The following is a 24,167-nucleotide window of genomic DNA, read 5'->3' as shown; positions in this document are numbered from 1 at the left end:
GAAGACGAGCGCTCAATCGAGCTTCGAACATTCCCTACCTCCCCCTCCCCACTTTTCGACCTCGATATAATCGATAATCACACGGGAAACGGGGCCATCGCATCGTCGAGATGGCCCGAATATAGACATCCTCAGGTGTATCTCGAGTACGTAGCATCGTTTAAATCACTTCTCCCTCCTCTCTCTGTCTCCCTTCCTCCCAAAGATCATGCGCCTTTTTTTTCTTTTCCAAAGTGGATCCGAGAACACTGGCTTGACGAAACACCGGAGGATCGAGGATTCGAGGAACGTTTCCTCCCTCTGAAGCGTGGAGGATGGAAAATGGAGGCACGATATTATTCATCCGCGAAGCGAGGAGGAATTTTTACCGACGCGTCGTGCGCGATGTCACGTGGAGGATATCTTCGCGTTTTATATCCTCTCTCTCCCTTCCTCTCTCTCCCTCTTTCCCATCGGATATCGGGACGAAATGCGCGGATTGTTTTATGTTGAGAGGTATATACGATACATATTCTCTTTCGAGGAGACATCGTACATCGGTGTCACGTGCTCTCGAACGTTGCCGATTATAAGCGACGGAGATGGAATAAAAATGGCGGCACGTCTGATCGCTTCTCGTTCAGCGAATAGTTGCAATGCGTTCGCATGGGGAAAAGGGAGAGGGAGAGGGGGGAGGTTTTAAGAAAAGATTAACGTTCATTTCGAGAGGTATTCGAGAGTATGTTTAATTTTTTAGAAAACGATATCCTTTTTGTTATAATTTATCATTTTATTAAAAATATGAAACAAAAATATGCGACTAAATATATAAAAAAGAACGTAACAGATGCATGCAAATATTGAAAAAACATTGAATTTGGCAAACGTACGATAAACTGGAAAGTTTTGCAAATCAAATATGGCGAAAGAAAAGAAAGTAGACAAATTTTACGGTAAGTTTAAAATTAATTTACAAGAAAAAAAAAACATCGATAATTTGTTATACGATTTAAATTAAAACGGACGTATATTTTGTTTAACGTTTGAAAAGAAGATTCAAAATTTATAATATATAATTGTTATACACATTACAATTATTCTTTATTTACATTTGAAAATGAATTTTGTCCAGTTAATGTACGTTATTCGAAGCACCGTGCGTCGCCAGTTTTGGGCCCAAGCGGAAATTGAATTTTCCCCTTTTCGAGTAACAATTTAGCTTCACCCAGGAATTGCTCTATCAATTTCGAAACGAATACTCGATGAAACGGATAACACAATCAGGACGAAATTGGAATTGGCGGGGGGAAAAAAAGGAAGATATTAATTTCTCATACAGTGATAAATGAAAGTGGTATAAAAGAGAAATTTTTGGAAATCTAAGGTATAATTTATGCAATGTCATCGATTTTCCTACAATAATTATAACGCTGTGGCAGTTTTTCCTTATCACTCGATAAAGGTAAAACGATTAAAAATTCGATTCACCATAATATTTATTTTTTCAACGTTTAATAGTCTCGTTATTCAATTTCATCCATTCTTTCAATATCTTTAATCTCGACAAGCAGGAGGGTGGAACGTTCGCAATTAGATAAATCATCGAGACGAATAATATTCGATGATAAACTTTCGATTCTCTTTCGTTATAATAACACGAATAAAATATCCTTTTTTCATTATGGAATATCATTCCAAAGCAAGTTTCGATATTATTTTTTTTTTATTTCTTTCGAACAATTTCACTTCGTAATATTTCGAGACAAAGAAAATAAAAATTACAAAATATTTAATTACAGTGGAAAAAATCGCATGCTCGAGGAAATTTCTTTTTAAATCTATAGATAAATAATAATTTACATTTTAATACCGGATAATACATCGTTAAAAAAAATTCTCTCTCAATCCGCGAGCGAAATAAAAAGGCACCTCGAGCCTCGTATACAATTAAATTAACCTTAAACAACGTGATATCGAGTATTCATTTCGTATCAAAAATCCTTTCTAATGCACAGATCACGTTCAATATTTTCAATACGGTAAGAAATTTGTCAGAACAAATCCCATATATACATATACATATATATATATATATATATATATATATATATATAGAGAGAGAGAGAGAGAGAGAGAGAGAGAGAGAGAGTTGGAGCGGAAGCAACGAGAGGCGTGCGAGGTGTTGGAGTTCCGGGGAGGGCCACGGATGGAACAGATTCCTTGGAAAGTTGCGGGGAACGACGCGTTCCCCGCTTTAATATCCAGCCAAACCGGTCCGAGTTCCGATCGGAATTTCGTGTCGGAAAGTTTCACGCGTGACTTGGCCCAACGATCGGAAGCGTTCGACTTTGCACGCTAATATGAAACCTAACCTCTCCACTGCTATCTTTCGCTCGCCCCACCACAAACCTTCGCGAGATCTTCATCGATCCGACTTCGTCAACCGTGGACTTCGTTCGTGGATGGATGGAAGGATAAAGGAGGGGAGGGGAGAGGAGAGGAGGGAGAATGCTGTTCCTTCTTTCAGAGGTTTGTTGTCGACGAAAGGACGCGCAACAACGGTTCGAGCAATGTATTAAATATTTATTTCGGCAGAGGATTAATCGATCGATATTTTCGATGGTTGAGAAATATTTATGGTATCTCGGAATGTCAATTTTTTTAATTTTTAAATCGTTACGTGTTCTCGATAAGTTTTTTGTTTCTTTTTTTCTCTTTTTTGTAAATTAATTTTAAACTTGGAGTAACGATTCGTCGATGATTTTTCATCGGTTTTGGCAAAACTTTACTGGAATTAATTTTTGTTCATCGCGATGCGCGCTTCTAAACAGATTCTTCGATATATTGATATACATTTTTATGGATTGATTCTAATCTATCTTGTGTTATGAGAGTGTATATCTATTTATATCATTGTTTGTTTATTATATTATTTAACGTTTCTCGAGCATCCCTAGTTTATCATTTCTCCATGTAAGCTCGAAAAAGAGGAAGAAAAATAATTTTGTTCGGACCTGTCTTTCGAACCGAACTGTGCGTCGTTTGGATTAATCGCACCTAAAAAATAACACGTAACACGTTTAAACGTAAATTCGTCGAAATACAAGGTCGAGAAATCGTTCTTTTTAACGCGAGGAAAATTTTAGAAATCGTTTCTCGAATCGAGAAATTTTTAAGATTCGATATTTTTCTTTTTTTTTTTGATACACTTTCGAATTTAAAACCGAATTTAAGAAAGTTTTTTAAAACGAGTTTTCGCTGTATCGATTCGTTTGTCTTTCTTTCTTCCTTTTCTTTTCTTTTTGCGAAAAATGAGAAGAGGAGATGGAATTTTTTTCGAACTTCCAAATTTCGATTTCTACTTCTTTTTTTCTTTTTTTTCTTTCTCTCTATATCTTGATTGGGCAGTGAAAACAATAAATTTGAACGAATATATTTAATCAATTCGCAATTGCGCGTATCTGTTTACAGAATATTTGAAGTGTGTAAAAACAAATAGGTATCAACTATGAAATAGTTGCTGGCCACGTTCAATAATAAAACCACAAATAAAATTTCAAATGAACTTTAAATTCTACAACAATATATATATATATATACATAAATAAATAGAAAAATATATATATATATATATATATATATAGAAAAATTAATTTTCTCTCTCTCTCTCTTTCTCAATCCATTTATCTCTCTCTCTCTGTTTCTTTCAGTCTGTTTCTCTCTTTCGTTATTCTGGCGCGAACGCTTTTCAAAATGGTTGTACATTCTTCGCGAGAATCGGAAACTTCCGCAAGTTCTTTCTCCTCCCTCTCGAGATCTTGCCCCTACCACTTGATTTTTCTTCTCGTTCGGGGCAGAGGGTTTTAAGAAGCGGTTTTTAACCCTAAAATCTTCGTTTCCTTTGCGATATTTCTCTAACAAAAAAAACGTGTCGATTTCCTCCTGGTTGGATCACTTATCGATTCGAAGCGTAAAAAAGCGGGGCGCAAAGATAGATTCGGTTAAATTTTCAACGCGAGGAAAAAAAAAAAAGAAAAGGAAACAAACGATCCGTGCGAAAGGTGAAGAAGAGGGAATTCTTTAATTTTCCTTTTTACCTAGCGACAATCCCTTAATTCATTTGCAAAAATGAGAGATGAGTCTGAAAAAGAGGGAGATCTCGATAAAAATGTTGAGCGCAAAAATTATCGAAAAGTATTCGAAAGAGAAGAGAGAAAAAAAGAAACATTTTAAAACATTATTCATCTCATAGAAGCTGTCTACGTAAGAAATGTGATGTCGAAGGGGGGAAATTTTAGAAGGAAGCAATGAATTTTATCGTCCTGTGCCACGAATTATTATTATTTTTTTTTTTTTTTAAGCGTTTGACTTTTGATCGGTCCAATGGAAGGAAAAAAAAAAAAAGAATACCCGATCTACTGTATACCGATTTGCAAATTTGCTCCAGGCTCGGTTAAATATTTTTTTATTCGGTTCGTTCGTTGAAAAACGTGCGAATTGCCAAGGCGATTCTTTTTTTTTTTTTTTTAATATATATATATAAAATATTCCCTTGATGATTCTCCAAATCGAATCCGACCAGCCGCTCGAATATTTTTCGAAATAGAATGTATATTTTAATTTTTGGCTGAGCGATTAAAAAAATTAAAAAAGGGAAAAAAGTAAATTTCAACCGTTTGATCAAAAGATCTTTCACCTTTTTATTTTCATATATATAGAGAGAGAAAGAGAGAGAGAGAGAGAGAGAGATATGCTTGTTACATTTATTCTTTCATTCATCGCGCGTACAAGATATCCCACTGTTACTTCTCGAAGAAAATAAACATTTTGGACGAAAGGTCGAACGAATGTCGCATCCTTATTCATTAATTGCTCGGCAAGGGCGATGCGTGAAGAATCGTATAGGGATTCGTCGATCGAAAAAGAAAAAAAGAAATACTAAAAATTAGCAGGTTAAGAGATATGAATCAATTTTGAATTCTAAACTTATAATTTTTAGTCATTAATTATATACGTGTTAATTTATCAAAATTGGTCTTTCGAGATGAATGAATAATATCGCGATAAATGTATAATTACAATTCATCATTCAAATTCCAAGTCGAAATATTTTTCGTGACAAAAATGACACTGAGAAGACGAAATGAAATGAGACGATTCTTAAGAGGATCGACAGATGTTTCAATTTTAAATTTTAAACTAATAAACTTTTAGTCGTACAGTTTAATTCTTCAAAGTTGATTTAAAGTTGTAAATATTTTTCGTGACAATATTCAGGAGAGGTATCTCGTCTAATTCTTTCTCTTTCTAATTTTTTCTATAAAAAAAAAAATATCAAAAATTATCAGCTTAAAAGATATTTCAATTTTAAATTCTAAACTAATAAACTTTAATTACAGGCATACACCTTAATTCATCAAAGTTGATCTAAAATTATAAATATTTTTCGTGACGATATTGAGACGATATTTCGCCTAATTCTCTCTTAAGAGAATGCCTAAAGAGTCCTACGAATCCACTTTGTTCTCTATAAAAACAAGAAAAAAAAATACCAAAAGTTATTATCTTAAGAGATAATAATTTCAATTTTAAATTCTAAACTAATAATAACATTTAGCTTTACATTTTAATTCATCAAACTTGATCTATAATATTATAAATATTTTTCGCCACAATATTGAAAGGACGACGAGTGAAATGAAAATTAGGCGAGATACTCGCTTCGATGTTTACGTTTCTCCGGCAAATTTTCTTCTCTCTCTATTTCCCCTCTCCTTCTCTGATGGATTCGAAGAACGCACGTGTTTGGAGTGGCTCGAGGCGGATTCCTTGCGCGCGTCGGATCCTCGCTACGCGACACCATCGCGATTTCACGATTCTCGAATCGCCTCGTTTAAAACGCGCAATGACGCGTTCCAACCCGGCCAAGTCGATCCGTTCTCGCCGGTGAAAATTCGTAATTCGTGATGCGTGAAGATGGATAATTGTTTACGCGACACGATCGTCACGCGATTCTCTCGAGAAATCGCGTAATAGTCTCGTCTTTGACTTTCAAATTTCTTGATATATCGCGTTGACCATGGTGTTAAATATCAAGGAAATTCTAAGGAAACGAATGTTAAAATTTATATGATAATATAATTTCTCGAAGTCGAGTTTTTCCTTTTTTTTTTTTTTTGCGTATATCATAAATCTGACATATAAATCATTGAGATTGAATAAATTTCGCTTCATGACCCAATCGAAAGTTTATATCGTTGAAACTAAATCGAATTTCGAGGAGAAATGAACGACGTAGTTGGATAAATTGTTCGATACAACTTTGCAGATTTTTCTCAAGTTTTCTTCTCTCGAGTTATATATTTCCATTTTACGGATCGAAAATCATGGGAGAGGCGAGGATAATTAATTATTATTGGTATTGGCCGGAAGATCAACAATTCATCGTTTCGAGGATTATTCGAGGAGAGACGTTCGGCCCATTACGTTGGGTTTCGCAAGGTCCATTGTGATAACTAGTTATTAATGCGGGCATTTCGATTCCCTCCCTCGCCTCGTCTCTCTCTCTCTCTCTCTCCTTCCCCCTCCTCCCCTCTCTGCCTCCGCCGTGTAACTGACAGTAACAATCGTTATTCGAAGGAAATTTTGGCGAGCGTTACGTCGAATGGCTGGCACGTGACTCGATTGCGATTAGAGAGTCTGAATGACTGTCGAACGCACGCGTGTACCGTTCCTCGAGCGATCGTAAAAGCTTCCTCGCCGTCTCTGATTTTCCAGTCCCCTTTTCCAACCAAAACTCCAACTCCGTTTTATCGCCTTCGATCATTTATCGCGATATATATATATATATATATGTAATTCGAATTGTTCTTCGCAAAAATGGAGAATCTTTCAAAAATTATAATTTTAATATAGTTTTATTTATTCTCCTTTATTTCTCTCTGTCTTTTTCTTCCAAGAATGATCGTTTCAAATTTTTATAAATTGAGAATTCGTTCGAAAGATTCAAGAAAACTACGATTTTTTAAACGTTTCGTTCGTCCTTTCCAAGAAAGGTTATTCGAACTACTGTTCAAATTTTTATAAATCGAGAATCTTTTCGAAAGGAAAAAATATTAAAGAGACAAAAAAGAAAACCCAACCAATAATCTTTCTCCTCGCCAAGCTCGCTCTTCGCTTTTCGCGAAATGGAAAAGAAAGGAGGGAAGGAAGGGAGGGGGAGAGGAGACGGAACAGGATGAAGATAGCGTCATCCATTTCCCCGAAAAGTAATTACACGGTGGCCGGATTAAAAATAGAAGGGACAGGTTCGGAAATATTGCGGTCGCGCCGAACGAAATCGTCCCCCTCCTGCGTTCCCCGCCGCCGAAGCGAAGCGAGCCAGACAGAGACAGAGCAGAGAGAGCGAGAGAGAGAGCGCGCGCGCTCGTCGTCCAACGTTTCTTAACGTTTCCTCGCCCTCTTATTTCCACCGGTTCTGGCCCCGAGTGAACCACGAGCGGGCCGAGCAGGCATCGGTATCGGGGCGGGCAACCCGCCAAATCACACCCCGGGGAAGATAAAAACGAGAAAGGAGGAGGAAGATCGGGGGAATTATTGGCAGTGCGAAAGGAGAAATCTTTTTTATATTCTTGCACCACCGCCTTTTGTCCTTTCGCGACCCCCGAAAAAAATCGGGCGGGACGTGGCCCGAATACCGAATTTCCCAATTCCAATTTTCCACGACATTCCTCTCTTCTTCTCTCCTCTCCTCTCCTCTCTTCGCTCGTCAGATGGGCGGCAATGAGCGAGCGTGAGAAAAGAATTTTATACGAATTTCCTCTCCTCGCATTTTCTCCTAGCTAACGTCGTAATAACGTGTCAACGCTCGCTTAACCACCACTTTGAAAAATTCATAGGCGTTTTAACCTCTCTCGTTTCTCATAAAGCGGTGAAATTCGTGAGCGTGAATTGAGAGCGAGAAGGAGAATGTATATATTTCGCAGGATATATCGAACACTGTTGGAGGACGATTGCGAAAAACGCGAAGTTACGTCTAAGAATAATCGAGAAAAATAACCGATAATCTCGTTCCGAGCTTCCCCGTCGCGTAATTGTCCGGATTCGAACGGAAATTTACGAACACGCATCTCCCCCTATCCCTCTCTCCATACCGCTTAACAATCTCCTATTAAATCTTTCGATTATCCCAATTATTATCAGCCGAACCGGGCTTGGTTTACTCGGATCGAACGCGATATATTGTTCGATATATTATGCGATCGCGATACGTGTTTGACCAACGAACCGTCCTTTTTCCTTTCTTTCTTTCTTTCTCTGAAAATTAAACGGAGATCCCTCTCTCTCCGACAAATGTAGACAAAATGAGAAGAGACGTTCCAACGTTTCTCCGTCTAACGTTCTCTCGGCGCTTGAAAATTTTTCTTCTCTACTACTTTGTAACGTTCGTCAATTGGATGGGCGCGCGGAGAAGGTTGAGAAACGCTGGCTCGTCGCCAGCGCGTATCCGGTTACACGCGCAGTCGTAAAATCGTGGTCGTAATGTAAAAAAGAGCACTCACTTTCTCAGAGTGGCGAGACGTTCCTCCTGCGCCTTGATGTACCCGTTCAGAGTGTCGATGAGCACCGCCTCCGTCTCCAGTAGCTCCTCCATGTCCGCCAACGCGGTGTAAAGTTCCGCGACGCAGCAACCATGCCGGGACCACGTGATCGAGATAAGGGCCAGAACGACGCCGGCCAACCTCGATACCCTTCCAATTTCCATCTGCGTTTCCCGTAAATCTGCGATCGTAAATATGGAAAAGAAGAGAGAAAAAGAAAGGAAAAGGAAAAGAAAAAAAGAGAAATGAACGAGGTGGAGAGAAGAACGGGGTTGTAATCGAAACAGCAATGGCGATTCGTTTGCTCGATTAATCGCCGCGGGTACTCGATCGACTCTCGTTCTCCGTCCTTTTCTCTTTTTCGTTCTCCTCGCCTCCCCCACCCTTCACCTCCTCGTGATTCTCGCCTACCGCAGCGCCCATCCCATCGATGGAAGCGGCTCGCTTTTCGACCGAAAAAAAGCGACACTAACGAGGACCAAATGAAGATAGATGGCTATCAATTAATCATTCGTGGCTCGAAAGAGAGAGAGAGAGAAAAAAAGAATGGTTCGCGGGTTGATTTCGCAACTTCGTTTACCTTTCTCCGTCTTTGAACGTTTTTTTTAGAAATTTTGTTTCCTTTTTTTTAACTAGATAGATACTCGCTATCGAATTATTACCACATCCCGCGATTTATCTGAATCCTCGTTTTATTATAGAGCTATTAAACTTTTCGAATGATGTGTCGCGCGACGTTCGACCGTTCGTTTAACACATCGCGTGATACATTACGCTCGCTTTTGAGCGTTTTAAGAAAAAGTATACGCACGTTTATAAACTATTGTTAAATATTATTGCATATATATTTCTTATACGTGTATTTATTACGTTTTACATTTACAGGCTTTTTTACATTTTAACTATTATTTTTTATATGAATAAAATTGAATCAATTAGTTATTTTTATCAACTTTAATTTACAAACTTGAATAACGCTTTAGATTATAATATCTGATTCGATGAATAAACTTTACATTTTTTCTTCTCGCCTTTTATTGCTTCGAGTGTTTTTAATTCCTCGATTCATCGGTCAAGTCGAAAAACTCACGAATAACTTTCGTAAGCTCTTTACGTATAATCTTGTGGAGCGTAGAATAATATAATGTCGAGTAGGTAGATTTTCTTATCTCAAATTGGATCTGCATCTTCGCGATTGGCCCGAATTTAATGGTAACGAGTGGCGGTTATGAGGAATATTATTTTCGATGTTTTTCAATTTCGTAAGCATAGAACGTGATGATAATTAGTGTTCGAGAAGGAAGGATAAGAGAAATCAAACTCAAATAAATATTATCGCCGTGTCGATGCGCAAAAAGATGGTTGGAAACATTTGGAAAAGAGAGTATCGTTCAGTCATTCCCCACCTTTCCCCTCTCTTCTTTCCTCTCTGTGCCGAGTTTCGACGCGAAAAAGTTCGCCGTTGATCGACATTAGCGCATCGAAGTTTAAGAAATCTACTCACTCGTCTGTCCGTGCAACTTTAATTGCGGAAGGGGGGGGAGTGTTTCGAGATAGGCGCGTTTCTCGGTCCGTCTTATCTCGACTCGAATCGAGACAAATCGCGCGACAAATAGAGGGCGCCACGATCTTTGACGAAATTTCGTACCCGCGATGGAAATTGATACCCGACTCGAGGATTGTTTTCGAGGCTCGAGTTTCTCGCCAAATAGTTTATCGCGTTAAATATGGAATTTTAACTTTTCGATTTTATATCGTGAAAGCCGGCTTGTATTTCATATACACAATATAATAATTTACTTTGGCAAAAATGGATTTCTCTTCCCGAAAGGAATATATCATTTATTTCGAAACGAATGTTATTTTGGAAGAGGAAATGGACGGTTTTTAACTTTGGACTGACATTTCTCCTATCAGTGGCCGTTTAGAAATTGGATATACATATATATATGTCGGCTATAGGGGGAAAATGGATTTGTTGAAATAAATACGAACGTATTTCGGAGAGTGTTTCGTACAATACAGTAATTCGTTCCAATGACGATTGGAGTGATTAAGATTGGAAGGATATCGGAGTGGATTCGGTTCTCGAATTTTGTAGTAATAACAATTTTTTCGTACACGTGTTTACGAAATATTTCGTTTAGAATGAGATGAAGTGGGAAAAATGGTGTTCAGAAGCGGAGTGATGAGCCGGACGATTTTTAAGTTTTGACTATTATTTTTCTCCCGTGTACATAAATAACATGGTAATATGCAAGGTATCCCGTAACCTTTAAAATCCACCAGGAATACCGCATCCTGAAATTCCTTCGACGGTAATTCCCAACTCCTTGCCACGTTCCGCGCGTTCCTCGGCAAAAATGTCGGGGATAAAAACGACTTACTCGAGACTTCGCCCCAACCGCACAGCCCAGTTTCCCCGCCGCAACATTCGACGCTTTATTAAACTAAAGCAACGCGAATGTCGGAATTTCGCGTGGACATGCGCCGGTTTTATTCAATCTCCTTTAATCAACGCGATAATGGATAACCTTGACATCGCGTCTATTATATTCTGTAATTTCGACGAATTAAAATAAATCCTTAAAACAACGGAAGAGAATATAACGTGCAAAATATCTCGCGGTAATACATTCTTGACGGATATTTCTTAATTTCATCATTAACTCTGTTGACGAATTTTTCGAAGAGATTTAAAGATGAATTAGGGAACATAGAATGAAATTTCTTCGTATCTAAACAGAGTTATGATTAATAAGTAAAAGGGGTTCGCGATAACATTAACGAATTAGGATGAAGCTTATTAAAAAATTTGGAAAGAAATTTAAAAATCGAAAGACAGAGAACAATATTAATATTTGGAAATAATAAATAATATTTCTAAATTTTTAATTTTTAAAATTTCGAAAGAAATTAACAAATTAAAATAATTGACGAAAGAAATTTAGAAACCAAAAATCAGAGAGTAATATTAATGTCCATAAAACTCGTTCGTAGCTAGCCACGATAATCGCCCTCGACGACACAGATACCGGCCGAGCACGAAATATCCCGTTCCCCCCCTCCTCATTGCAGCGCAAATCCCCCTGAAAAGTTCGAGCCCCCGCTTCTTAAACTATCGATCGAACTATAGCGCCCTTTTCTCGGGGGGACAAATTAAAGAAAAATTCTCTAATCTAGTTTCCACCGGGTCGCCCCATTGCCCCCCATCCCGTGCCCGCTCCAACAACTTTTCCTAGGGAGAAAAGGATTAAACTTGCACCTGCCCGATCGAGCATTTATCCCGTCACGCTTTCGCCAACTTCTTCCCCCTCCTCGTCTCCACTCTCCCCTCTTCTTTTGGTTCACGGTCACTCGACTCGAAAAGCGAGCAGGAAGAAAACTAGAAGAAAAGAAGCATGAAAATTGCAACTTTACGAAGGATACAGTGATTCTTCTCTTTCCTTTTTTTTTTATTTATTATTCGCGTTTTTATCTCGCGATCCAATCGCTTGGTTCGAATCTTGGAACGAGTGCAAATGAAACGGGTATATCTGATTTTTTCGAAGAGAATTATAATCGAAAAACGAATCGTGTTAATCGAGTTGCTGGTTAAAAAGTTGGAAAAGATCGTTTGGATGTTTCGAAGAGTTTCTTTCTCTCCGTTAAACGATCTTTCGAGGAGTTTTGTTTTTTCGAAACTTTTTTACCGACTGACGTTAAGCTCGGAAGAGTGGAGATCATTTTTTTTCTTTTAAAGTTAAGGAGATGTTTATCACCGTTTCCATCGTTTCATCGATTTAAGATCGATTCAAGGAGTGGCACGGCGTCAAGATTCCGACGAGAAACAAATCATTACAAAGTAAAAAACGGAATGGCTAGAAACGTTATATTAATTATCCTTGATTTTCCACGTTAACGCTTGATACAGGATGGCGTGCCGGTTATACCGTTCCGATCACGTCCAAACTTTACGTTCATAGATTCACAGCTTGAAAATTCAAGCCGCTATGAATATTCCACCACCACTTTATTCATATTGCCGTTAATAAATATCCAAACGATTGTCGAACGTCTCTTCCTATACAGGATGTTTATAAAAACGTGAGACACCTTTGAAGGATAGATTCTAGACATTAAAACGATAAAAAAAGTTCGTATACACATATATCCGATAAGGCTCAATTAACGAGTTACGAGCATTTTAAGTTTATATCAGATAGAGCGAGAACGCCGTATTGCGATGTCGCTCGCGTAGCGGAGCCTCTCGATGAAAGTGAATGCATATACAATTGATACTTTCTTTTATATATAATTGGTTATTTTAAATGAATTTCAGTGTAACGTAATATAATACAATTCTAAAATATTAACAAATATTCAACATTCATATATACGTAATAAATACATCATTGGATATATGTGTATACGAATCCACTCTCCAAAGGTGTCCCATGTTTTTATAAACAGCCTGTATATTTGTGTTTGTGACCAGGAACAAGGAGAGGGGAGAAAGAATCGAAGATGGAGAGACAAAGAGAAGGAGGAGGAAAGAAAAAAAGTTACGACTTTTCCCCACCATTGTGCGACACGAGAGAGGAAGTGGCGGCGCGAGAGAACCTCTCCCTTCTTCCCCTTATAACGTTTCACCAACTTTCGGAAACGGCTCTTCTTCGTCGTTTCAATGGCCCTTCTCGCCTCCCCACCCGTTCCTTTTCCAACAATTCTTTCATAGGGAGGAACAAAGGGCGAGCTCCTCTGCTTGCCGAGGAAGGGAGAAAAATGCGATTCGCGTGGCGCCGAGCACTGGGAATCTAATTGTTCCACGGTAATTCGCCGTGGCCGAGGCCGAAGCTTTGAACCCATAGCTCGCTCCGTGTTCCATTTATCCCCTCCACCGGCGCTTGTAACGGTTGTCGCGCTCGGCCCGACTCGAACCGACTCGCACTTTTTTAATAACCTTTCGAGAGACCGTGTCGTCCGCGGGACTCGATATTTCGATCCTTCGAAAGAATTTTTTTTCTGTAAGTATAGTTCATTTCTGGGAGGAACGAATTGATTTTTTTAAATCCCTGTACACACACATTTTTTCTCAATTTTATTTAAAAATCAAACGTAAATTTCAAATATCTCGAGGAAAATAAATAATATTTAGTTTGTTCTACTTTGACAACAGAATTTTTAAATCTTAAAAATTGTTCGATTTCAAGATCGATAAGATAACAAAATAACAATACGACTCTAAAGAGCTCGTTTTCTTTTTCCAATAATAAAAAACTTTTTCCCCATCCTCCATTCCAAAATTATCTCTCTTCCCTTCCTTCGCCCCCGAAACAATGGGAAACGACGAGTTTCAAACGAACGTTAAACCGGAACAAACGAATCTATCCACGAGAAGTGTACGGCTGCAGCTGATGGCCGGTTCTGCGCCCGATCTGCAGAAATTCTCTCTCTCTCTCTCTCTCTCACTCTGCTTCTCTGATCGGAGGCAGACAGAGTTTTCAGGAGGCCTCCGCATCCCCGCCCCCTCTTTCATCCTCGTTTCGAAACAGGGGAAACTGTTAATTTATGCTCACGAGTTTCTAACGGAATGAGTGTATTACCGGATCCATTAGTCCCGTGCCGCGTGAATTTCTATGAATTTCGCCCAGGCCCCCCCTTTTCTCTCCCACGCGAATTCGTGCAAATTGGCCGCCGATACACGGAGAAATTCAACTTGCCGCGGCTAATCGACCCCCGATTCCGGCCGAATTAGCCCGCGTGAAAGCGACAGAGCGGAGGGGGGAGTGGAAGGGAAGGGATTCCAGCCCCAGGAGAGAAGAAATTTGGCGAATTTTCGTAAACGATTCCGCTTGTTTTGTGGATCATAGGAGAAATACGACGTGTGTATGTTCGAAGAATCGATAGTCTTCTTTTCTTTTTTCGAGATTTAAATTTAACTTCGATCGTTTAGGACGTTTTAACGATTGGGAAAGAACTAGGGAATTTTCGTGAGAAAGCATATATTAGATGTGGGAATAAGTTCTTTCCCCCCTTTTCTTCCCAAATTCGAGATTTTATTATAATTGTTTCAGTCGGATAGACACCGCTTATCTTCCAATCTTTTTGCCAATTCTTTGGATTTTCGTCGAGCGATTCTTCCAATTCATCGAACCTTCTCGATGCATCCGAACGATCGTCGTCTTGCGAATTAAAATTTTCCGGCTTTGAGGCTTTCATACTACTCTGCACGTTCCGTAAGATACAGCGTTCTTTTCCAGTAGCGCGCACAAACCATTTCAGCAGCTTCGACGGCCGATCTCCTAAGCTGGAACGCAAAAAGTAAACAGTGACGCGAACGACGCGCTCGTCGTATTGCTCGAAATTGTCGTATAGAACTGGAAACTGTTAGAGCGCTCGTCGCGACTGTTCTCGAAAACAAAAGAACGCTCTTTCAGATGGCGCCACCAACGGTAAAGTAATTCGAATTCGGTAAGAAGAGTTAGTATCGTAGAAAGAAAGAGGAAGGAACTTATTCATACACCTAATATCAATTTAGCTTCGTTTGTTTCACAATTTTAACGGTCGAGAAGGGAAGAAGAAACGGATAAACCTGTCCAGAAGATCGAATAGACATAGTAAAGTGTAGTACAAGTGCAGTGCTTCGAATATTTAGAAACGATTCGGTGTGAGTGAAACGTTAACGTGGAGTTCAGTCATTATTCTGCTTGAGAGGAATTATATTACATAAACGCTTGCGGATCAGTTTCCTTCGCGAATGGTGTGGCTCCTCCTAGATCAAAGGACTGCTGTTATAGAAAGTGTACGAGTGTTTTGGAAGAATTTCTTGAACTTGAGAGTGTTTTATAAGAAGCCTTTTCGAATCTTTCCATTCGAATCTTGTTAATTTTTCGAACTTTAGTGACAAGCTTCATTAACGTGTGGATCTTTGCTTTTGATCGTCTCGCAATGGAACTCGTTAACAGCGAACTTTGTAATAAATTAGTTTCATTACACGCCGCACGCCGCAGGAGTTATGGAGGTAACAAAAGCGAAGGGAGGAGAAGCGTGGATCGATCGAGATGTAAACTCGCACCATTTTCCACCACGCCACTCGTAAAAACGCTATTTTAATCAGTTTTCACGAATTATCCGTGCCAGTTTCACGGTTTAAATCAGAGAAAGGGGGAATGAAACTGGGACGCGTACACGACCCACGCACACGTGAAACGTGTTAAGATTACTGTTATGCTCGTTGCAATCGTGCAAAATTATATTGCGAAAGATTCCTTTTTTCTTTCTTTCCAACTTTATTAACCCATCCTAACTTAACCTTTCTCTCTCTCTCCCTCTCTCGACGTATCGAATTAATTCTTCTAAATTCTCTCGCCCGATTCGTAGAGGGGGAGGAAAAAACCGCCGGAAATCTCGTCGAGAAGGCGATTTCCGTTAATTAAGCGGAAGAAACAGACGCTTGTTCTGGGCGGAGAAGCAGCTACGTTGAGTTATAAGAGGGAAGTCGACCAAGCGGAAGAAGAAGAGCCAACCCTTCTCCCTTCCACGCGAGATACATTTCGATGAATTTTACGAATTCATACGAATCGGAATCGGAATGATTCGGTTCGACGCGATTTTATATCTGCGGAACGGAAGTCGATTAGCCGAGGTGGCGAACAAATGGAACTCGAGGATCCATCGGAGGGCACTCGATCGGATGATTCGCACCGATTAATTTGATAGAACTCAAACAATTTTATATATATATATATATATATATATATAGATTGATTAAACGAAAATCGCTCGATTACGCGGTAGTGCAGACAGTTAATTAAACGATGGAACTCGATCGATTATTACAGAGAACTCGGTCGAGTTTAATCGAGTTTATCGCGTATCCGGATAATTCGAACACCGAATTTCCCCTCCCCCCTCCCTCTGAAATTACCCAAACGACGGATAAGATGGATACTTCTCGATGAATGGATATAATTGAAATCTTTTTTTCAGAAGTAGTAACGGGTCAAAATTCTCAAAATTTCCCCCTTCTTTCACGAAAATGGAAACCGTCCAACCGTGAACGATCGAAATGACACTCTTTCTTCTCGTGTTCTCTGTCTCGTCGTTTCCATTTCGGATATGCACACGAAAAAGGAAGAGGAAAGAAAGGAAAAAGGAAAAATCCGTGAAAATGGCGACACGTTGGAAAATCACAAAGGAAACGTAAGGAAGGCGAGAGAGAGAGAGAGAGAGAGAGGTAAAGAGAGAAAGGAATCGATTTTTCGAACGTTGGTCGCGTTCAATTTGGCCAGCTTTTCGGGAAAGCTAATTTGTGGTCACGCGTAATTAGCTTCGTAACAGAGTCGAGAGGAAAAATGGAAGAGACGTTGAGGTTACGTTTAAAAGGCCGCCATTAACTTTCCACCACCCCTCCCCTCCAATTTTCCGCCGATCTCAAGATCGACTTCGTATCGTGACTCTGCGATTTCCTCCTCCCCTCCCCATATGTCAGGCTCCCGAGATGGTGATGGATTAATCCTCCCCCCTCCCAAAGCCAAGTCGAAGTTGTAATCTTTCTTGAAGATCTTTAAATGTTTCGAATATATTTGTAATAATATTTTCGAAAATACATCCCCCCCCTCTGGTATTTTTTCTCGAATTCGATTCGTCAATAGGAGGAGAAGGAATATAAATTTTGTCTCGTCTCGAGAAGGAGAAAAGGTGGGGGCTTCTTTGGAGAGGGGATAGAAAAGAGGGAACATTGGAACGTGTCGCGAAGAGGACGGAAGGTTCGAGAAGGCATCGAGGGCGCGAGGCTCAAAAAAATGGTAATTTCACGGTTTCACGAGCATTCTCCCCGCGGCCAATTTAATTCAGGACGGATGATCCATCCTGTCTCTTTCTAACTCCTCCCCCCCCTCTTCCTTAACACTGTTTTCCATCGTCGTTTGCGTCATCCAATTCCACTTGTTCGAATTCGTTGACCAAAACTTTTCGTTGGGAACAATAATTATCAAGATAATTTCCTCCTTCGTACACACAGCCCGATATACTTTGTTTTTATTTTGCGCGGTGTGTTCGTTTTCACGTATAAGAGTGAGGCGAAAGAGGGGAAAGTTTTAACGAAGTTTGAGCGAGAACTTTATCTCGTTCGATCGTTAACGCGGCAAAAGAATTGACGCGCTAAACCGCCAGTTTTTATATATTTATTTTCCTACCGCGCTCGGTCAAAACCGAGTGGTGGAAAAAAGTTATCGTTTTTATGGTCCAACGTAGATGATGGTTAATTTATTATTGAAGGTATTGGAATAAGTTCTATTCTTTCTTGTTCTTGTTCTTGAGACGAAAGGAATACACGATGTCGCGTTACGCGTTATATATTCCCTTTCTAAAATCGTTGGAGCTTACAAAATGTGCTGTGTTTTTATTATATTTCGTTTACGGATTGGAACCGTTTATCATGGAGAGAATTTTTGAATCGGGAGGAATCCAACGTGAGAATTAACGAAAAAAGAGAATAATTGGCTCGTATCTCTTGAGACGTCTCTTCATTGCAAATTTTGACTGCGTTTCGAAAAACATTTATATTCCGTTTTATGTATCTTTAAAGAAAGAAAATTTGTCGGGTATTAAAGTAAAGTGTATCGTTGTTTCGTGCGATATTTTATTAATAACGTAATTATCAAGATGCATCCTCGGTTTCCACCGTCTATTATTCTATTTTCCTTCTCTCTCGATTTCTTAAATAATGGAAATAATTTCGCCGTTTAACAACGAAAAATAATATTTCTATTCCCACTGGCCGGTCAACTCGGACCAACGTCGAAAATGTAATTCGATCTAATTTGAGATAAAGAAACTCTAACCATTCGACGGTACAATATTCCACGCTTCGCAAGGGCTTAAGAATCTATTCTATACGAAGCGATATTTCAAAAGAATCGTACATAAATAAATATCGCCGCATCGAACGTACGACTGGCGGTTGAGAATCATCATTCGAGCGTTAATCTTTCGCATCAGGCTTTCTTCTCAGCCTCGACGATAACGACACAGGTTTACGGTGTCTCCCAATTTGTCAGAATTAACGTTACCACGCGAATCTTTTGCTCGAGCCCATTGTATTATTTACGATTACGGGGTGAGAGGGAGGGGGGGGAAGAAGATTTTCTCCATTTCTCAGCGTTAACACAGGGTTCACACGCCGCGTGAGCAACGGGTTATTTATGATTCTCTCGCTCTATAATCGGAGTGATAGATCGTCCGCACGGTTTTCGAAGATAAGAGAACGATTTCGTTTTTCCAAATCTTCCTTTTATATTTTTCGTTATCATTTAAACGCGTTTTGAGATTAGAAAATTCTCTTAAAGATCTCCACCTTGTTTATAAATATCGTATTCGCGAACTTTCGATAATCGCGAGAAACTTCATCTCTCTCTCTCTCTTCACTGGGATAAATTACGAAGAAACTTGGAGAGGGGGGAGGGAATTATCGAACATTGATAGACTCGATCCTCGAAGTTCGAGTCACTTGCCTCGAACGTAGAAAGAAACAAGAAGTTTATAGGCGAGAGAGAGACGGTTGAAACTCTTCCATATTCCGTATTCCTCGGTTTCGCCGTGCGCCCTCGATAAAATTTTTACCGCCATACCAGCTATCCGCAGTAGCGCAGCTTCGAAGCCTGCTTTGCAGATCCGAAATCGGATACTCGAGCGATATTCTTTCGCCCAAAAATAAGTTTTTCCCCGACGTTTCAACGTTTATCGCGTTCTTTTTTTCGCAACTTTTATTCGTTCTTTATGAAAAAAAAAATATATATATATATATATTTATTTCAATTCTCTATTCCTTAATCTCTTCACCCATGTCCATTGCAACTTTTAATGTAAACGTTGGAAAAAAAAATTTTTTTAATTTTTCTAATTCCGCGGAAAAATCCCTAATTCTGCGGGAAAACAAGAACGGATGGAACGAAATAAATTTTGGATAAAGGAAAGTTTCCGTTGTTTGGATTAAAGCTATTCGGGAAATTCGGGATTTTTTTTTTTTTTTTTGCTTTTTGTTTTTTCGATCGTTCGAGAATATTCGAGCCACCGTTGTTTACGGACGAACGAATCGATCGATCGATCGATCGACCAAGATTTTTCCAAACGGGCGACAAACGTGTTTCATGGAAACAGGGAAGGGGGGAAAGAAAACAAGGGGAGGGAGGAAAAAAGAGCGCATTGTAAAATAAATAAACTCCGTCAGTTTCGCGAATCTGATCGGATCCCTCATTCCTACTGCTATCGTCGTATTGTTGCAAATTTACGAATTTTTCTTTTAAAAGTTTTACAAATTATTCTGTTCAAAGAAATTATTGATCAAATTAATGAAATTGAATTTCAACAATAATATCGAATCGAGGTAATTGATGTTAAATCTAAAAAATGTTGAATCGATATCGATAAATTGAATTTTTAATCATTTAATATCAATGAATAAATAAATTGAAACAATAGCAAAAACTGTTTCTATTGATAAAACATAATGAAAATGACCAACAGCATGATACGAAGAATAATATCGATTGAAGAATCAAAAAGTATACAAAAAATTTACAAATAAAATTTTTCCAGGATAAATACAATTTGCTAATAATTCTTAATTTTCTAAAAAATTCTCAACAGTGTGGTCTCCTCTCCTAAAAAGGAAAAAATATATATATATATATACACGTTCATTTTCATGATATTCCAACGGGTAGCTCGTATTAATTCCATGGCGCGTAATAAAATTACCACACGTTCGTTTAAACTGTCCGTCCCCTTCAAACAGTGACTTATTACTTATTTAAAAAAAAGAAAGGAGGGAAAAAGAAGAAATAAAAATAGCTGAAACGATCCTATTTGGGAACGTGGACGGAGTTAAGAGAGCGACATTACGAGCGTCCACACTTTTTGCCTCCTCCTCCCCTGCCTCCTCCCACCCCCCTTCCCTCCTCCAAGCTGTCCACTGCTCTCGAAACGGAGATACATTAAATATTTCCGTTGGTTAATAGAATTTGCGTGAAGGGAGTCGGACAGCCGGAGCCAAAGGCAAACAGGAATTTCTCGTTTTGCGGCCGACCCGTGTAATCCGTCGCGCAAAAGCGAATTTCGCGAGAGTGGCTTGTTTTTATTCCCGTCCCAGACACCGGAATCGTTTCCGGATCCTTGCGAATTTCTACTTAACAACTCTGTTTTTAAAATAAAATAAAATAAAATAAAAAAAAAAAAAAAAAAAAAGGAAAAAGAAAGAAAATTTTCTCCAATAAAATGTAAACGCGTATGTATGAAAATATTATTATACGAAATAATATTTTATTCGGGATGGAAAATTTTTGTTCGAATTAAGTTTAAACTTGAGAAGAGAAATTGAAAGAATAGGTATATAGATATAGAGAAAGAGATAAGTCGTTCAGTCGATCTTGGCGACTTTTTTAATATGTTTTTTAATATGTTTTCATCGTTTTGAATATTTTTGAAGAAGATTTTATTTGGCAACGATCGAAAGTAATTCGAGTTAGATTGGATTAAGAAAATTATTAAATCCAAAGGAGATTGTTATATATAACCGATTTTTAGGTAAAAAATTAATTCAATTTCCGATAATTAATAACCTTTCGAACAAATGACGGCCACCGGTAAATAAAACCTTTCGTTCAATCTGACGATCTTGACGCGAGACAGCGTATTAAATTTTTTATCAATTTTATCAATCAATCGACTCAAAAAACAAAAAAAAAAATCCTCCCACGATATTACATCCGATGACAAATTTCAAGTTTTATCATTCGTTCGAGGAAAATATAGCAGAGACGCGAGAAAGAAATTATACGTGTATAGCTAGAAGCGGGCATCGATATATATTTCTTTCTTTCTTTCTTTCTTTCTTTCTTTTTCTCTTCTCTCTCCTTCTCTACTTCGGAAGAGTAAAAAAGCATTGGCGAATATTTTCGCGTCGAATCGACAGCCGCGTTTCCCGGTTAAATCATTATTTCCGGTTACGCACCCCTCTCCTCCCCCCTCTGCCCCTCGCGCACGCAGAGTAGTCACGAGTAAATCACGTGCTCGAAACGTACCGGCTGGAAAATGGTGGCTAAGAGAAGGAGGGGAGGCAGTGAACGAGAAATGACAAAAAGAAGGAAAGAAGGAAGGAAGGAAGGAAGGAGGAGGAGGGGGATGGGAAATGGAAGCGTGGAATGGATGATTGTGGAAGTGAAGGAAGGGGGAAACGGCGGGACGAAGTGGTTGGAAGTGGGAGAGTAATTAAAAATGAGGAAAAAAAAAAAAAGAAAAAAAATAAAGTTGAAGGAAAGGAAGGAGGAAGGAGAAGAGGGAGAAGGGGACTGCGGTGTTTTCTTCAGGGAATATTCTGCGATTTTTATTTGCCCGTTTCATTTCTTAAGGGGGAGGAAAAAGAGAAATAAGAGAATCAATGAAGAATCACGAAATGATTCGTCGATTTAATGAGGAGAGGAGAGGATTGAGAAAAAAAGAAACTCTCTCTAAATCTCCGCTCTCCTGCCTGTTTTATTTCTCCTCTATTTTGAAAAAATTTTACGGGAAAAAAATACTACTACTATTTTTTTTTATCTCTTGATCGAGAAGAAGATCAAAGCGAGAGAAAGTTTTCGCGATGATGAGATCGCGATGCAACACGCTCCTCTCTCCACCCCCTCCCTTTAACTGCTAATCATTATCCACGGAGGGAAAGTTTCGTCAAGTTTCGTCCGGCTTTTAATACATTCCGTGAGGTTGAGGGAAAGCAGCGGTCATTCGCGAGTTTCCCCCTTCCCTCACTCTCTTGCTCCGCCGGTAAACAGTTGGCAAACAGGAGCCGTGTATCAGCCGGTAATTAAACTTAAACTTCTTGCAAAGTGATATTCTAACACGCTCTTCTCTATGCACGGATACGGGTAGACGTACAACGCATTCGATACCGAAACTCTTCATCTCTCTCTCTCTCTCTCTACCTTTCGATTTCAGTTCGTCTCCGATGATAAACATCTAAGCAAGGAAATACGATCCATCCGACTTTAAAATGGGAAAATACAAATGTTTCGAGCGTTCGACTCTTTTGTTTATTTTGCGCGAAATCAAGGAAATTTGGAAGAAGGATAGACGGATTCGAATGTGACTCGAGTATACCAGACGGGTATGTATATACTTGCTAGTTACTTCGGAGTTAAACGGATCGGAAAGTTTCCTCTTCGTCCCCCTTAGAAATTTGTCTTTCAATTAGGGAACATCCTTGAACATCCGTACACCATGCTCTCGTAATCTCTACAACCCTCCTCGAAAAGGGAGATTTTTCGATACTTTTTACGTATGACTCGTAATTATACACGGAGTGGTCTCTATCCTCCTCGAAAAGGGAGACTTTTCGATACTTTTTACGTATAACTCGTAATTATACACGGAGTGCTCCCGTAATCTCTACAATCCTATTCTCCTCGAAAAAGGAGACTTTTCGATACTTTTTACGTATAACTCGTAATTATATACGGGCTGCTCTCGTAATTTCTGCAACTACTTTTTTACGTATGATTCGTAATTATATACGGGGTGCTCTCGTAATTTCTGCAACTCTACAGAGATTTTCGATACTTTTTTACGTATGATTCGTAATTATATACGGGGTGTTCTCGTAATTTCTGCAACTCTACGGAGATTTTCGATACTTTTTTACGTATGATTCGTAATTATATACGGGGTGCTCTCGTAATTTCTGCAACTCTACGGAGATTTTCGATACTTTTTTACGTATGATTCGTAATTATATACGGGGTGCTCTCGTAATTTCTGCAACTATACAGAAATTTTCGATACTTTTTTATACATAATTCGTAATTATATACGGGGTGCTCTCGTAATTTCTGCAACTCTACGGAGATTTTCAAAATTTTTATACGTATTATTCGTAATTATATACGGGGTGCTCTCGTAATTTCTGCAACTCTACGGAGATTTTCGATACTTTTTTACGTATGATTCGTAATTATATACGGGGTGCTCTCGTAATTTCTGCAACTCTACGGAGATTTTCAAAATTTTTTTACATATAACTCGTAATTATATACGGGCTGCTCTCGTAATTTCTGCAACTACTTTTTTACGTATGATTCGTAATTATATACGGGGTGCTCTCGTAATTTCTGCAACTATACAGAAATTTTCGATACTTTTTTATACATAATTCGTAATTATATACGGGGTGCTCTCGTAATTTCTGCAACTCTACGGAGATTTTCGATACTTTTTTACGTATTATTCGTAATTATATACGGGGTGTTCTCGTAATTTCTGCAACTCTACGGAGATTTTCGATACTTTTATACGTATAACTCGTAATTATACAGATGTCAAAAGAAGAAGAAACATTTAGAAACAAGAGACGAGAAAGTTTTAGTATCCATTAAAGGACTGAGAAGGTGTCGCTCTGGATTCGACGTTTGCCATTCGATAGAAATCACTTGGACAAAGGGGCTGATTTTTGTGTTTCGATAACTCCCCCTCGCTCCCTCGAGTATCACTGTCCCCCGCCCCCCTTCCACCATCCATATTTCTCCCTGTCTCCACGAAAGCAGAGGGAGGGAAGGAAGA

The 24,167-nt window shown here is 38.9% G+C and overlaps 1 protein-coding gene across 14 annotated transcripts in view; it reads right to left on the bottom strand.

The window, feature by feature from the left end:
• The window catches only part of LOC108003281 (prolyl 4-hydroxylase subunit alpha-1), a 301,958-nt gene that overhangs the window by 35,553 nt on the left and 242,238 nt on the right, over positions 1-24,167 (bottom strand). For 8 of the 14 annotated variants that reach the window (XM_062075347.1, XM_062075350.1, XM_062075346.1 and 5 more), the window contains one exon: positions 8,541-8,743. The exons of 1 other annotated variant lie outside the window; for it this stretch is intronic. In XM_062075347.1, coding sequence (XP_061931331.1) covers positions 8,541-8,743 — 203 coding nt within the window. Of the gene's footprint in view, positions 1-8,540; positions 8,761-24,167 lie in introns of all 14 variants that reach the window. 5 more of the 14 variants (XM_062075355.1, XM_062075359.1, XM_062075361.1 and 2 more) reach the window with 1 other exon arrangement.

Source organism: Apis cerana, linkage group LG5, assembly GCF_029169275.1.
Source record: "Apis cerana isolate GH-2021 linkage group LG5, AcerK_1.0, whole genome shotgun sequence".
Taxonomy (NCBI): Eukaryota; Metazoa; Arthropoda; class Insecta; order Hymenoptera; family Apidae; genus Apis; species Apis cerana.
This window is presented reverse-complemented; position numbering and strand designations above follow the sequence as displayed.